Here is a 17,460-nt window from a genome sequence, read left to right as displayed (position 1 = left end):
GATGAACCCGCGATTACCTTGTGGAGGAGTGTACCCTTTTTATTATAGTTTTGGATATTAAATACAAAAGGTACAGTGTCAGGTTGACACTCTGCAAAACAGGTCTTACTATTATCTGATATACAGTTTGATCTGTCCTGAACCCAAACAACTACAAGTGGACTGTAAGTGAGCCCTAATCAATGTGCTCTCTCAGGACACACTATTATTTCCAGAGGCGCGGTGAGGAACTAGCTACAGGAGAGTTCACCGCAGGGTTCAGTTTCAGTTTCGTGTTGAATTCCCACTATGTCACGGTCATGTCTGGCAGAACATAGGAGCGACAAAAGAGGATGGATATATACCTCCAGAACTCAGGCCATAAGGGAAGTGATCAGGCCATAAGGGAAGTGGACATACCTCACCCAAACAGGTTTATTACTTGTACCTCAAATTCATCTCACCTGTTGAAAACTGAAAAATAGCTACATAGGTAATTGTAAATGATGAGAATGAGGTATTCTATTTACTGGTAGAGCAGGTACTGTTGTTAGCCTTTAGCTGGTGCTCTGAAGTAATGAAAACCATATTAGCTGGAAAACCGTCCCCCACTCCACGGTTGGCCAATGAGTTAGGAGACTTTTGAGGGCGTTTGCTGGGATGACGACAGTGTTTTTGGGAACATTAGGAGGCTAATGATGGATGAGTTTGGGCCTCGCTAGCTGCCAAGTATCTTGTCTGAGCAGGGATCTATTTGGGCCAAATTTAGCCCCGTGAAAACAAAGTTACACTGACCAGTGGCAGCGACAGTTGTTTGCTTGTAGAAGCCAAGTTAATTTATAGACAACTTGCTATGCTCTTGTGATAGATTTGGACCTCGGTGGCTGTTCCTTGCTTGCACCTATATTTACTTTTATTGTTACGTTCTGGACTGCTTTCTCCATTTTCTAAAATGCATTTTGTTTTAACCTCTGCCTTTATCTTTTTTTCTGAATAGAACATTTGGAGCCTTAGTAGTTCTTACTCAGCCACAGTCTGGACCTTTAACTCAGCCACAGTCTGGACCTTTACATTTTTCCACTTTATACACAGCGGACACTTTGCCAAGTCAGTGCTTTGGACCGTAGCCTGTCATGTGTCAAAGACAGCTCACCCACTTCACAACATTGTATTGTGGGTGACTGGGAACCAGAGGAATGTATTTGAGAATGCTCTATGACTGATGAATTCAGAACCCTACCTCGTTACTCAGAGTGCTTAGCTAGAACAGCGGGTAAGGTTGATGAAAACAAATGAGACGCCTTTTGTGCAAAGTTGTGAAATTCCAGTGTGCAGCCCAAGAGTCTGGCTGCGTTGCATCACAGCTAATATAAATGTCTTTGGCACATGCACTTACACAAGAAAACCAAATTTGATCGTTGTGTCTTCGAAATTAGTCTCCAAGACAATAATTTATTCTCCATAACAGATATTTCATTATAAACCTAATGGGATTTTAGGACTGTTTTATGAGTATTATGAGTTATTATGAGTGTATTCTGACACCATTTCCTTTAATAGTAATTCATCTAACAAGGAGAAAAGTGGACATTTACTTTCCTTCTATGGATTGAGTCAATATCCAGTGCTGGCATAAAGCTTCTACTGACAAGCCCAGATTCAGCCTTCTCCGACAGCTAGGGCCTGAATGCTGTATGATGGGCAAATAAAAAGCCCTACTGTCTAATTCTCTTCCGTACTTTATTTATACTCCATAAATCTGACCAGCACGTTCTAGCATCGTCAAACACCTGGGGTGAGGCAATGACTGTCATTATGGGCGCCAGCGGTACAGGTTATTACTGCACAGCATGTTCTGGGATATGGTGACTGATTTATTCTTTCCATGCATATTTTTCTCCACACAGCATATAGAATTACTACTAAATGCATGTGCTTTCATTGAGGTCAAACCGGCTTGCCTGTGGAAGTAGTTAAGAGGTCAGAACAAGGGGCCTCTGTTTTGAGTCGTGCTACTAGACAGTTGCCGACTAATATCACTTAGCTACTGCCAGCATACCGTAGGGCTATTACCATTATAGAGATGGAAACAGAGTGAATAAAAGCTGAAGAAACACAGATCATAAGAAGTAGCCAATATGTACATTTTGGACAACACACATAACATTGTGATTAGCATAAGAAGATGTAAAAATGTATCTTGGTACCGAAGGAAAACCATAACGTCTGTTTTATGTATTCATGACTAATTGGTTTTGGGTCTTTGGATTTTTTGATGATGAATGACTTTCTCCATACTGGACACTTTACATAAACTCTAATCCGGAGTAGACCTGCTTAGGCTATAAGACAAAATATAATAACTGTGGTCTTTATGAAGTGAAATCCTCCAAGCGTTTCAATCACATCATAATCATAATCATGTCCAGTCCAGAAAACTATATCAAAGTTAATCATCCAGCAGACTCTTTATTTAAATACCATAATTCAATTATATGGATTATATCTGTCACGGGTGTCGTCGGATGAAGGAAGAGAGGCGCAGCGTACTTTGAGTTCCACATAATTTATTAACGAAGTGAAACTTTAGAAAAGACAAAACAATAAAGAATACAACGACCGAACAGCTTCGTTGTGCAAACTACCTGCCCACAAACAAAGACAAGATCCCACACAGAAGGAGGGAAAAGGGCTGCCTAAGTATGATCCCCAATCAGAGACAACGATAGACAGCTGCCTCTGATTGGGAACCACACTCAGTCAGAAACAAAGAAATAAAGAACATAGAATGCCCACCCAAATCACACCCTGACCAAACCAAAATAGAGACATAAAAAGGCTCTCTAAGGTCAGGGCGTGACAATATCTTACATTGGGCCATGCAGGAAATGATACATTCTCTTTAATGAGTCCGATGCGAAGGATATACTGCTTTGTCGAGACAAGGCCCAAATCACAGTCCGACTTTAATGAAGGCAAACTTAAATCAGTTTTACCTAATTTCTACCAGCATGTCACATGTGCAACCAAAGGAAAAAAAACTCTAGACCACCTTTACTCCACACACAGAGATGCATATTAAACTCTCCCTCGCCCTACATTTGGCAAATCTGACCATAATTATATCATCTTGATTCCTGCCTACAAGTAAAAACTAAAGCAGGAAGTACCAGTGACTCGCTCAATAAGGAAGTGGTCAGATGACGCGGATGCTACACTACAGGACTGTTTTGCTGGAACAGACTGGAATATGTTCCAGGATTCATACAATGGCATTGAGGAGTATACCACCTCAGTCACCGGCTTCATCAATTAAGTGCACCAACGACGTCGTCCCCACAGTGACCGTACGTAAATATCCCAACCAGAAGCCATGGATTACAGGCAACATCCGCACCGAGCTAAAGGCTAGAGCTGCCGCTTTCAAGGAACGGGACACTAATCCATACGTTTATCAATCAATCAATCAATTGTATTTATAAAGCCCTTCTTACATCAGCTGATGTCACAAAGTGCTGTACAGAAACAAAGCCTAAAATCCCAAACAGCAAGCAATGCAGGTGTAGAAGCTCAGTGGCTAGGAAAAACTCCCTAGAAAGACCGGAATCTAGTAAGAAACCTAGAGAGGAACCAGCCTATGAGGGGTGGCCAGTCCTCTTATAAGAAATCCTGCCATGCCCTCAGACAAACCATCAAACAGGCAAAATGTCAATACAGGACTAAGATTGAATCCTACTACACCGGCTCTGATGCTCGTCGGATGTGGCAAGGCTTGAAAACTATTACAGACTACAAAAGGAAACCCAGCCACGAGCAGCCCAGTGAAGCGAGCCGACCAGATGAGCTAAATGCCTTTTATGCTCGCTTCGAGGCAAGCAACACTGAAGCATGCATGAGAGCACCAGTAGTGCTGGATGACAGTGTGATCACGCTCTCCGTAGCCGATGTGAGCAAGACCTTTAAACAGATCAACATTCACAAAGACGCGGGGCCAGACAAATTACCAGGACGTATACTCAAAGCATGCGCGGACCAACTGGCAAGTGTCTTAACTGACATTTTCAACCTCACCCTGACCGAGTCTGTAATACCTACATGTTTCAAACAGACCACCATAGTCCCTGTGCCCAAGAAAGTGAAGGTAGCACTCACGTCGGTAGCCATGAAGTGCTTTCAACACCATCATGCCAGAAACCATAGTCCCATTCCAAATCGCATACCGCCCGAACAGATCCACAGATGACACAATCTAAATCACACTCCACACTGCCCTTTCCCAGCTGGACTAAAGGAACACCTATGTGAGAATGCTATTCATTGACTACAGCTCAGCGTTCAACACCATAGTGCCCACAACGCTCATCACTAAGGACCCTGGGACTAAACACCTCCCTCTGCAACTGGATCCTGGACTTCCTGACGAGCTGCCCCAGGTGGTAAAGGTAGGCAACAATACATCTTCCATGCTGATCCTCAACATTGGGGCCCCTCAGGGGTGTGTGCTTAGTCCCCTCCTGTACTCCTTGTTCACCCACGACTACATGGCCAAGCACATCTCCAACACCATCATTTAGTTTACTGACGACACAACAGTGGTAGGCCTGATCACCGACAACGATGAGACAGTCTATAGGGAGGAGGTCAGAGACCTGGCAGTGTGGTGCCAGAACAACAACCTGTCCCTCTATGTGAGCAAGACAAAGGAGCTGATCGTGGACTATAGGAAAAGAAGGACAGAACTGGCCCCCATTAACATCAACGGGGCTGAAGTGGAGCGGGTCGAGAGTTTCAAGTTCTTTGTTGTCCACATCACCAATGAACTATCATGATCCAAACACACCAAGACAGTTGAGAAGAGGGCACAACAACATCTTTTCCCCCTCAAGAGACTGAAAAGATTTGGCATGGGTCCCCAGAACCTCAAAAGGTTCCACAGCTGCACCATCGAGAGCATCCTGACCGGTTGCATCACCGCCTGTTATGGCAACTGCTCGGCATCTGACCGTAAGGCGCTACAGAGGGTAGTGTTTATGGCCCAGTACATCACTGGGGCCAAGCTTCCTGACATCCCTGACCTATATACTAGGCGGTGTCAGAGAAATACCCCAAAAATTGTCAGACTCCAGTCACCCAAGTCATAGACTGTTCTCTCTGCTACCGCACGGCAAGCAGTACCGGAGTGCCATGTCTACGACCAAAAGGCTCCTTAACAGCTTCTACCCCAAGCCTTAAGACTGCTGAACAATTTATCAAATGGCCACCTGGACTATTTACATTTGTTTTTACACTGCTGCTACTCGCTGTTTATTATCTATGCATAGTCACTTTACAAATTACCTTGACTAACCTGTACCCCCACACATTGACTCGGTACCGGCACCCCCTGTATATAGCCTCGTTATTGTTATGTCATTTTCCTGTGTTACTTTTTGATTTGATTCGATTTTTTCAACTTTAGTTTATTAGTAAATATTTTCTTAACTCTATTTCTTGAACTGCGTTGTTGGTTAAGGGCTTGTAAGTAAGCATTTCACGGTAAGGTCTACCCCTGTTGTATTCGGTGCATGTGACAAATTTGATTGATTTGATCTAAAGACATCATAGTTATAGTCTCTTCATAACTAATATGTCATAGGGTAGAAACAAAGCATTTGAAATATAAAAAAAAAACAGCAATAGCACATGAATACATTTTAACAGTCCATGGTGTGGGAAAGTCAACCTGAGGATGTCCCCTTGCCAAATACTGGACAGAGCCATGATCTCCACCCGGCACAGCCACCCGGAATGTCCCCTTACCAAATACTGGACATAATCTCCACCCTGCACAGCCAGAAGAGGACTGGCCACCCCTCATAGCCTGGTTCCTCTCTAGTTTTCTTCCTTGTTTTCGGCCTTTCTAGGGAGTTTTTCCTAGCCACCGTGCTTCTACACCTGCATTGCTTGCTGTTTGGGGTTTTAGGCTGGGTTTCTGTACAGCACTTTGTGACATCAGCTGATGTAAGAAGGGCTATATAAATGAGAGCCAGTCTGGCTTCTACCAAATTATGGAAAGTCTGAAATCCAAAGAGAATAATAAGCACTATAATTGATAATTGAGAAAATAGTTTTGAACCATTTGCTCACTATATAAAATGTGCCACACAGTACAAAAGTACTTCCAATGTGCTGTTTCTACCCCTGAAATAGTGTTGTCCTCAGCTGTTTTGCATTCAGTGTCCAGATACATTACTGAATGACAACTAAATGGGGTTTTCTAATCTGAGACATAAAATGACCAAATATGTTACATATGACATGTAGGCCTAAACAATTTTTAACTGAGCTATAAACCGAAAAGGCAGTAGTGGGTTCTGTCACTGATCCCAGGCATAGAATGAGATTAGAATCAGGGCCAGACTACTGCATTTGAGGCCCCAGGGCCACGTTCTCTGTTTTATAATGCTATTCTAAATATAATAAAATCCAATTTTATTGGTCACATACACATATTTAGCAGATGTTATTGTGGGTGTAGCGAAATGCTTGTGCTCCTAGCTCCAACAGTGCAGTAGTATCTAACAATTCACAACAATACACACAAATCTCAAAGTAAAAGAATGGAATTAAGAAATATATAAATATTAGGGCAAGGAATGTCGGAGTGGCATTGACTAGAATACAGTACATACATATGAAATTAGTAAAAGAGTATGTAAACATTATTAAAGTGACCAGTGTTTCATTATTAAAGTGACCAATGATTCCATCTCTATGTACATAGGGCAGCAGCCTTTAAGGTGCAGGGTTGAGTAACCGGGAGGTAGCCGGCTAGTGACAGTGACTAAGTTCAGGGCACAGTACTGGGTGGAGGCCGGCTAGTGATGACTATTTAACAGTCTGATGGGGGGTGAGCACACACCCTTGTGGGGTTCTTCTGTTGAGGATCAGCGTAGTGGAGGTGTTGTTTCTACCTTCGCCACCTGGGGGGCGGCCCGTCAGGAAGTCCAGGTGTCATACCCTGATCTGTTTCACTTGTCTTTGTGATTGTCTCCACCCCCCTCCAGGTGTTGCCCATCTTCCCCATTTTCCCCTGTGTATTTATACCTGTGTTCTCTGTTTGTCTGTTGCCAGTTCTTTTGTTTCGTCAATCTTACCAGCGTTTTCCCCTCTGCTCCTGTCTCTCGATTGTTCCTGTTTCCTAGTTTTCCCGGTGTTGACCATTCTCCCTGCCCTGACCCTGAGCGTGCCTGCCCTGACCCTGAGCGTGCCTGCCGTCCTGTACCTTTGCCCCACCTTTCTGGATTACTGACCTTTGCCTGCCCTGACCCTGAGCCTGCCTGCCTTGGACCTGCCTTTTGCCTGCTCCTGTTCGATTAATAATCTGGTGTTACTTCGACGTTGTCTGCGTCTGGGTTTTACCTGAAACATGATACCATGAGATTGCAGCTTCTACACATTTTGTCATGAGGTTATGAGAAAATGTTGCAGTTTTAAAGCTAATTTCCTGCAATTCTACACTTTTAGTCATTGGTCAGAGATAAAAATGTGCTGTTTTATAGCTCACACCATGCTAAGTTCCTGCTATTCTACACATTTACCATGAGGCTGAAAGGGAAATTTGGCATTTTAAAGCAAATGTCCTGCAATTCTACATATTTTGCTATCATATGCTATATGGGGGGCCCGACCCCCAGAAGCCCCTAAAAATAAAAAATTTAAATACTGTTTTGCACAAAACATATAGTAACCTATGGCAGTCTGATTAAAATATAATGCCTTTTTTAAACATGTATTAGGCTTACTAAACAGGTGTGCAAAAAATAAATAACCTGACATTCAGTTGACCCAATTAAAAATAATCTGTCATCTCTGGCCAATCGCTTGACCTGCGTCTTGAAATCATAGGCTGTTCTAATGTGCTGATGAACGCGGATGACATGACAAGACTACCGGATCCCGATGCCAGTTAGTTTTATGTTATTGAATATTCTCACATAAAACAGTAAATTCTAAAATGCGCAGTCAGTAGGCGGTAAAGGGACTTTATAACGAGTAGCGCAAATAACGGATATTCCCAATTTATTTAAATGGCGTCTGGGAATGAAGAGGAAAGTGCGAGTAGCGTTTCATGGAGGCTAATAGGCCCAGCCTCGGAGCTTTCCAAGAAGCAGTGCCGTTTGATGCACTCCTCCCTCGGCTACGGCTCCGATGTTTGCCTGTTCTACGTGAAAGGGGAATTCTTCGCCATGGATGCTCGCTGTGCTCACTCGGGTAACCACATATGCCTCACTTTACGTTCCACTCGCTATATCTCAGGGCTATAGGCTAGACACAATGCGCTGAAATTCTATAGAAATCACTAGCCATATGCATATCATACTTTTTTGAAGCTATGAATAACAAAAACACGAATAAACTGTTTTCGTAGGAAATAGATTAAAACTGGTACAGTCATTTTGGGTATAACATGGTAAGATACTGAAAGAGTCGAAAAATGCATGGAAGGCAAGTGCTCACTCATAAGCATGATTTATGTTATGGAATGAGCTAAATGAGTGTATCAAAAGGCCAGACAAAACAAGTAGACTGCATGTAGATGTTATACTGTATTGCATTTCAACTCGCCTTCTTTCCAGTAATGTCAACATTTCTGGAGTTAAACTCTCTTTGATAATATTGCTCTTCAACGAAATGAAGTATGACATCAGATCACATGAATCGATTTCCAGAGGAAAGTGTTATTCATGTAGTGTGCTGTCTTTGACAGGTGGTCCGCTGTGCGATGGAGACATTGAGGATGCAGATGGTCTTCTGCAGGTCTTCTGCCCCTGGCATGACTATGACTTTAACCTCAGGACAGGACAATCAGGGACTGGTTTACAGGTGAGTCTACCAACTAATATAGACAAACCAATAAACCAACCTACACTTCTACAAACCCAGAATGCTATGCAATTAAACTAAAAATGAAACAAACTTCACCGCAGTTGCAAACTTCTCTAAGCCTTGACCAAGATCTGCAGCCTATTTGCTTAGCCTATTATATGGCACACGATCCATGACAACAATAGTCTCCCTTCCCTCCCTCCTTGAAATTCAGTTGGCATTTTAATTTTTTTATTTAACCTTTATTTAACTAGGCAAGTCAGTTAAGAACAAATTCTTATTTTCAATGACGGCCTAGGAACAGTGGGTTAACTGCCTGTTCAAGGGCAGAACGAGGATTCGGGGATTACGAACTTGCAACCTTTCGGTTACTAGTCTACTAGTTACTAGTCCAACGCTCTAACCACTAGGCTACCCTGCCGCCCCATGAATGGATAGGAGAAAGTGGTGACGGAGAGATTTTCACGGTCACCATCCTGGTCAATGATTCATTCAAGGAGGGAGGCAAAGTTCTGCGTTTCCTATAATGTTTCAAAAGGGACGTCACTTTTTCAATCAATTTCTCACCACCCCTTCATGTCAATTAATTTTTGGAAATACAAGCAATTTTTTTTGTCTTTATAATTCCATGCAGGAGAAAAAACAAGGATCAAATTGCCTGTGAATGTTATAAATTAATTTGTTACAATTACAATGGGGTTAATGATCCAATGTCCAAAGTTAACATAGCTGTCAGATGAGGTGTTTAGGGGTTTCTTGGATGTTGGAACCACTCACAGTGGTGGTCTGACTGCATGTCTGTTGCCTTTTAAAACGCCAGTAGCTCTGTGTTGGTATGTTCTTGTGTTGACTTGCTCAACATTTGAAAATGTGTATTCCTAATCAGTGCAGTGTGTGGAAAACAAAATTGGCCCAGGCTACACTAGCAAGTGTGACAGCAATATTGAGTGTTGTGACACGTTCTGCCCTGAGTGTGCTCTCTGCTCATGGTAAAGCTCACAGTCAAGGTGTTTTGTTTGTTTTCAATTTTTCCAGCCGTCACATGTCCTTGTTTTATGTGTTTATCTGTTTTAGCAACAAGTGTACAAAGTCAAATTGGAGGATGGCAGTGTGTATGTGAAGCACGCAAGCCCTCTCTCATTACAGACCTTCCCATCCAGCAAGAAGAGCTGAACTGCTGCCTAAAACCTGCCTGGGCAATCCATATGGAATGGCCTGTAGCAATCCTGGGCAATCCATATGGAATGGCCTGTAGCGATCCTGGCAATTCTTTGAGATTTATTCGACAAACCCAAGCCATCTGAGGCATTCCTTGCCTTATATGATCATCACAGACCTTTTTCCACTCGGATCTGGCAATGTTGTACTCTGGGTCATTATCAAGAGGATCGTCTGAAGGGAAGAGATATGACATCATCTTTTTGTTTGAGGTTTTTGTTGTCGGAGACACTGGGACGTTAGCCATCCGCTGGCAGTGAAATAGAGAAGAGGTTGAAGGGCCACTGCTGATCTTGATAACCGATCAGACATTCAACAGACATTATGTATTAGCCACTGCTCAACTTAAGTACATTTTCATTCTTCCCTCCCTCAATATATCACAAATCCTCACTGTAACTGGCTCTTATGAAATCTGTGGACGTTTACAAATATTGTATGTTCTAAATGATATGTCCAATATGTACATCTGACTGGTGCTTTAGGGACTACTGGGAATATAGATCATTTTAGTAGAGAAGTGTCAACAGCCCATCTTCACACCTTTAAAATGCATTACTGTAAGGTGCAAGAGTATAATTACTGGAACTGATGTGATGTAATTAAGGTTCAAAACATGGTCCCAAATTTGAAATGCCCTTATATGCAAAGCTTTTCATTATTTTACCTCAACCGTTTAACAGCGAACATATAACAACAGCCTAAACACTGCCCAGTATCTGACCTCACATACATTCCGTCAATGCATTTGGTTCACCTCCGGTGAATGATAATTGAAGCTATTAATAGCTACTGTAAAGTTACAGCCACAGTAAAACATCTATTCATGTTGCTGAGTGGTGAGGTTTTGAATGGAATAAAGTGATCCCTGCAGTAGCCCAGAGAGAGAATAGAAACCACAGCTCAGCTATATGACATCCACCTAAACTGGTGCCTGCCATTTGTAGTACCTAGCTGAGATCCAAGGGAACACACATGAAGGCTCCTGTAATTATTACTGGTTATGGTCCAGTAATAAGTATTTATTAAAGCCCTGTCAGCATTTCCCCTTTGGCCGATGCACAGACGTGTTCTTCCCTACTGACGCAATGGCAAAGGGAAGACTGGTCAACAGGCTTCAGAGCAGACTAAGGACTGAAATGCACTATTCAGTCAAGAGAAATGTGTTATTGTAGCTACTTGTGTTTTTTATGCCTCCTCTTCGCCTAGACTGGCAACAACATTCACTACATCTTCTATCCACTACATGTTCTCACTCTGACATTACAGAGATTGCCAAAAAGGTGTCAGTAAAAGTGTGGCTTGCCATTCTAGTTTTCCCTCATAGCCTCCCCTGTTGTGCGACTTTTTACAATAATATTTCCATTGGTGTCAAGTGCTGTGTGCATAGGACCTGTGCCTCGTGTTTAATTATTCATCACCTGAGGGGTAATATTCACTGACAATTGAGATGCAGCCATTGTGTGTTTTGGTAGAACAATCACCTTCTACTGGGTCTGGCGTGCACAGTCCAAGAGTGGTTTTCACATTTTGTGGATCCAGACATTTCCAAATAATCTGTTTATTGGATTGGATTGCATTCACAAGTTGTCCTTAGACATTAGAGGACCCATCGTTGATGTCAGAACTTTGCAATGTAGGCTTTTACATAATGTTTGTCTCTCATATGCAAAGCTCTATGTTTAGTTTTTTTGCTACTGTTTCAAATGTATATGCCTGTCATTAAACTGCTTATATGGTTTTTCATACCATTTTATATTCATTGTTATGACTGTCTTGTTATTGATGTGGATGTTATGAATTATGCAAACTAAGTTATCCCTTCCATTTTGTGTTTTATTTCAATTTAATCTCACGGTACGTCATGTCTTAGTACTACAGTAAAATGGAATATGTCCTTTTGCTGATGACTTTTTTCAAAATAAAATATGTTTCCAGCGCGATCATTAATATATATCAAATGTATCAAATCAGGACATAATATCACCAGAAAGTCTACATCAAAGGTTTATTTACAATTCCTCATACATTTAGTAAATGTCATACAATACACAATTTACACATAAAAACCATATGAAAAAGAAAAACAAATGGGCAACGCCATGCAATACATGTTACATAATGATTTACAGAGAATTCTCAGGAATTGATTTATATAATGCGTTTATGGGGGCCCAAGACTTCTCCCAGAGCACAGTGGCAACTATACAAGTCTCTCTTTATAGGCTAGGCAATGGTGGAAATATCCATTGCTTGCTTCGCCAGAGGATATTCCTAAATAAGTTAGTCTCCCTCAGAGCAGCCAGACAGTACAGGAGAGGACAGATACATGCACTCATCATGCTGATGGCACAAGCACACTCGGAAAACAACCTGAGGCCAAGGCAGGGCTGTATAGTGTCAGTCAGTCTACAAGTCTAGTATTCGACAGGACGAGTAGTAATACGAGACTGCTGAATTACAATGGAGAAGTGGTGAAAACCGGGAGAAAATGTGAATTGCTATTTAATCACTTATGTGAATTGTGAAGCATGGGCCTGTCTTGGAATTGTTAGAACCTGAAACAGTATCTGGAGTCATAGGGAATCATGTCATTTGGCTATTACTTCTTTATTTAAAAATATTTAAAATCCAATTATTTTCCACAAATTGTCAAGTTTCTAAATTTGAATGGGAAAACGTTCTTTCTCCTTGTTATACGAGTTAGGAAACTCCCAACATTATTTCCAACTCATTAAACAAAGTCATCCAGCTCTTACAGATCTACTTTGAAATCCTCTGAAAGACAAAGAGCCTGTTTGGATATTCCTTACTATTTTTCTCACTTGATGTGTTACGTAACATTGGCAGTTAAGACTTTCTCTGTATCTCAACCTCCCCCCCATAGCCTCTCTATGAAACATCTACCATTCAACTTGTCAGTGCACTTTGCCTTTAAATGGTCTACTTCCATATGAGACCGCTTCAGCTTCAGATAAGTGATTGACAGCATTTTTTCCCCCTCCAACAGCTCTCTCTTATTAAAAACTATCACAAGATAATCTCATCCTTCTCTCACAAATGACTCCTCTGGATATCTTTGGTATTACATGTCCTCCAGTTGTCCAATAGCTCTCACACCATTCTGTGACGAATAGGAGTTGGGAGTGATCATCACACATGCGGATCCAGCTCGGCTGCAACAATCTGCTTCGCTGGACTGTCCATGCTAAGAGGGCTTAACAGGCCCATGATGGCAGAAGTCATTGATAATGACTAGAGGACCATAAACCATAATTTCCACATGTTGCTCTTCATAGGCAATTTACAATAGATTTGTATAATCTATTTGATCTCAAAGTAAATGTTGCACATCTATTTAGTTGTCCTATTTTTGGCTTATGTTTTGCTGACTGAAATGTAAGAAAACACCTTGATTTTTCAGCTAATTTAACAGTAGGGTCATTTTAATGTTGAATGTACTCGACCTCTTGGGCCTAAATTATATCCAACAGCAGTCTGGAAATCAACTTGTTTGGCTTTTTATGAAAGACTTGGTCAAACTCTTCAAAGTGCCCCCAAGAGTATTTGTCATTTATTTCCTAATTAACGACTGGGCTGATAATAACGTGCCAGACCTCTGTAGTCCACAGACACTCATTTGGGTTTGGATTAGTTCAGCTCTAGGAGCTCTCCAACGGTCTGAAGGGACCCACAGCCACCCACTACATAGATAAACAAGTTTGGACCTATTATCAATGGGGAACTTTCCTCCAATTACAGAATCCAATTAAATAGGCCTCCTTGAACATCTTCCCACTTGCCACTGTACTGCCAAAGCACTGGAGAGCCTCTAAAACTCACACTCAGTGAGGGGTAGAAAGATGGTATGCTCAATATTGGTTCTACTGAGGGATTATTTAAATAAAGATTAATTTTTCCAGAATGTATTTTCCCATTGGGAAACACATGGAATTGGTCCTGTAATAGTCTAAGATGCAACTTAACTCTAGTAATAAGTTGTTGTTTAGTTGCTATTGGAAAACAGTACAGTTGAGATGTGTTTTTCCCTCTGGAAAGGTACTGTGTTCTCTGTAGCTGAAAATATGATTGTACAATTAATGCTAAAAGTTTATGAGTCATGCAGCAAGATATGAAAAAGTTATCAGAGCAGATTGCAGAAGTATACTTGACACAGACTATGTAAAACGATGACCTAACATTTGAATTATGGTTATTCACTGTAATGCAAAGGAATCCTCTACAAGCTCCCTTATAAATATCCTTATTATAAACTGGGGGGTTCGAGCCCTGATTGCTGATTGGCTGAAAGCCGTGGTATATCAGACTATATCGCGGGTTTGTATTTTTAATGCTCTAATTACAGTACCTTGGTAACCAGTTTATAATAGCAATAAGGGACATCAGGGGTTTGTGGTATATTGCCAATATACCACGGCTAAGGGCTGTATTCAGGCACTCTGCGTTGCGCATAAGAACAGCCCTGGCCCTGGTATATTGGCCATATACCACACCACCTCAGGCCTTATTGTTTAAGTACAGTGCATTCGAAAAGTATTCAGAACCCTTGACTTTTTCCACATTTTGTTACGTTACAACCTTATTCTAAAATGTATTAAATTGTTTGTTTCCCCTCATCAATCTACACACAGTACCCCATAATGACAAAGCAAAAACTGGTTTTTGGAAATGTTGGTAAATATATTACAAAAAAAAATGATATCATATTTACATAAGTATTCAGACCCTTCACTCAGTACTTTGTAATCCCTGCCTAAGGTGCTTCAACAGACTTGAGTCATCTTGGGTATGACACTACAAGCTTGGGGAGTTTCTCCCATTCTTCTCTGCAGATCCTCTCAAGCTCTGTCAGGTTGGATGGGGAGCGTAGCTGCATAGCTATTTTCAGTTCTCTCCAGAGATGTTCGATCGGGTTCAAGTCCAGGCTCTGGCTGGGCCACACAAGGACATTCAGAGACTTGTCCCAAAGCCACTCCTGTGTTGTCTAGGATGTGTGGCTTGTGGCATCCATGGTCCCGTGTGGCTCAGTTGGTAGAGCATGGCGCTTGCAACGCCAGGGTTGTGGGTTCATTCCCCACGGGGGGACCAGGATGAATATGTATGAACTTTCCAATTTGTAAGTCGCTCTGGATAAGAGCGTCTGCTAAATGACTTAAATGTAAATGTAATGTGTGCTTAGGGTCGTTGTTCTGTTGGAAGGTCCTGAGCGCACTGGAGCAGGTTTTCATCAAGGATCTTTTTGTACTTTGCTCCGTTCATCTTTCCCTCGATCCTGACTAGTCTCCAAGTCCCTGCCGCTGAAAAACATCCCCACAGCATGATGCTGCCACAACCATGCTTCACTGTAGGGATGGTGACAGGTTTCTTCCAGATGTGATGCTTGGCATTCAGGCCAAAGTGTTCAATCTTGGTTTCATCAGACCAGAGAATCTTGTTTCTCATGGTCTGAGAGTCCTTTAGGTGCCTTTTGGCAAACTCCAAGCGGGCTGTCATGTGCCTTTTACTGAGGAGTGGCTTCCATCTGGCCACTCTACCATAAAAGCCTGATTGGTGGAGTGCTGCAGAGATGGTTGTCCTTCTGGAAGGTTCTCCCATCTTCACAGAGGAACCATTTAAGATTGATGGAGGCCATGTTCTTGGGGACCTTCAATGCTGCATAACATTTTTGGTACCCTTCCCCAGATCTGTGCCTCGACACAGTCCTGTCTCGGAGCTCTACGGACAATTCCTTCAACCTCATGGTTTGGTTTTTGCTCTGACATGCACTGTCAACTGTGGGACTTTAAATAGACAAGTGTGTGCCTTTCCAAATCATGTCCAATCAATAAAATTTACCACAGGTGGACTCCAAGTTGTAGAAACATCTGAAGGATGATCAATGGAAACAGGATGCACCTGAGCTCAATTTCGAGTCTCAAAGCAAAGGGTCTGAATACTTATGTAAATAAGGTATGTTTTTTATTTTTAATACATTTGCAAATCTATGGCGATTTCTAAAAAACGTTTTTTGCTTTGTCATTATGAGGTATTGTGTGTAGATTGATGAGGAACATTTTTTATTTAATCAATTTTAGAATAAGGCTGTAACGTAACAAAATGTGGAAAAAGTCAAGAGGTCTGAAAACCTTCCGAATGCACTGTATACTGAAGGATTTACCCTATTTACCAGCAGTAAAGTGCTGCAGAGTGTGCAGTATATTGGCTTGTCACATGATGATTTGCAAGGGCTCTCAAGTCAAAATGGAATATAGCTATTGCACTTCATGAGACAAAGACAGACATCCCCCCACACCAAACAACAATACAGCCTCAGAATTAGTCTAGCTAATTCTCTGCTATGTATAAATAGGGTTTTCATGTCTGTTGTTTATTTGTTTTGTTTTTTACATTCCTGACAGTAACGTACAAGGGATGTTGAAGAACAGACAGAGAGGTGTGTTGGATGAGTACTTGGGGACTTTGTGGGAAGTGAGGGCTGAAGGTAATTGTGTCATGCCTCACAATCTCTTCTCCCAGGTCCCATACCGCAGGCTCTGTTTAGTCTACTGGTGAGATCCGTTTTGTTAAGGGATGCTTGTCTTGGCTAGGGTCCTGATGCATGTTGTAGTTAAGTTACAGTAAAGTTTGTCTGGATCGCAGTTGGCAATGTGACATGCTAAACATTATTAATTTTTTTAAACCTAGAAACAAGGGTACTAAAAAGCATTCTCTGTTCCACGGACGCGCTAATTCCTTGCACCCCAATGCATCTTAAATAGGCCTCTTCTTGGTAGAGAATACTTCCCGGTTTCTAGAAAAGGGGCCCACTGTCTGTTACAAACAGACTGGATCACTAGAACCTGATGTTCCTCTGATTTTGAGGGACTCATGAGTACAATGGAAAGCTTTGGCCAATTAGGAAGTGTTTAGCATTTAGACTGGCTTTTACAGTTGGTTGTAACTCATGCGATCATAGACATCAGAAAAGACGGCCACAATGGTTTATGTGGAACGCTACAAATCCAAATATAAACTTGATTTCTCAGAAATTGATTTTGTCGTTTCATTCATAAAAGCCTATTAACTATTAATTAAATTCATGTCCTTTGCTGAACTGATGAAAGCTAAAGAAATGTAGTTCTTCTCAAATAAGAAAATGAATACTGATATTTATTGCCAAACCCTTCAAGTAAGTTTCAGAGAAAATACATGTCTTAATTTCTCTCCTCCGTGTGGTTTTGCCGGAATGGTTACTGTTTCAATAGGGTACCGTGCTGTTCAGAGAAAGTTCACATCCAACATCACCAAGCTGACCCAACTTGACATTGAATTATTTGGTTGTGAGGACGCCATCTTCTTTATTTCCAACCCAAAGACCTAAGAGTAGATTGAAAG

At 41.7% G+C, this 17,460-nt stretch overlaps 2 protein-coding genes across 2 annotated transcripts in view; one reads left to right on the top strand and one right to left on the bottom strand.

The window, feature by feature from the left end:
• Positions 1–7,878: 7,878 nt before the first annotated feature.
• On the top strand, positions 7,879–11,827 carry LOC111976002 (Rieske domain-containing protein). Its single transcript, XM_024004703.2, has 3 exons — positions 7,879–8,232; positions 8,729–8,844; positions 9,922–11,827. The coding sequence occupies exons 1-3, from the start codon at positions 8,049–8,051 to the stop codon at positions 10,018–10,020; spliced, it is 399 nt and encodes a 132-aa protein (XP_023860471.1). The 5' UTR covers positions 7,879–8,048; the 3' UTR covers positions 10,021–11,827.
• A 232-nt stretch (positions 11,828–12,059) lies between these two features.
• cilp2 (cartilage intermediate layer protein 2) overlaps positions 12,060–17,460 on the bottom strand; it is a 28,168-nt gene continuing 22,767 nt past the window's right edge. Inside the window, exon 10 of the mRNA XM_024003455.2 lies at positions 12,060–17,442. The gene's annotated coding sequence lies outside the window, so the exon portion shown is untranslated. The remainder of the gene's footprint in view (positions 17,443–17,460) is intronic.

This window comes from Salvelinus sp. IW2-2015, linkage group LG16, assembly GCF_002910315.2.
Source record: "Salvelinus sp. IW2-2015 linkage group LG16, ASM291031v2, whole genome shotgun sequence".
Classification (NCBI taxonomy): Eukaryota; Metazoa; Chordata; class Actinopteri; order Salmoniformes; family Salmonidae; genus Salvelinus; species Salvelinus sp. IW2-2015.
Note: the sequence above shows the minus strand (reverse complement) of the source record. Positions and strands in the feature narration are given on the sequence as shown.

Coding starts and splice junctions, on each gene's coding strand:
- LOC111976002 (XM_024004703.2), top strand. CDS start 8,049: ATGGCGTCTGGGAATGAAGAGGAAAGTGCGAGTAGCGTTTCATGGAGG. Junction 8,233..8,728: donor TGCTCGCTGTGCTCACTCGG/GTAACCACATAT, acceptor TGTCTTTGACAG/GTGGTCCGCTGTGCGATGGA. Junction 8,845..9,921: donor AATCAGGGACTGGTTTACAG/GTGAGTCTACCA, acceptor TATCTGTTTTAG/CAACAAGTGTACAAAGTCAA.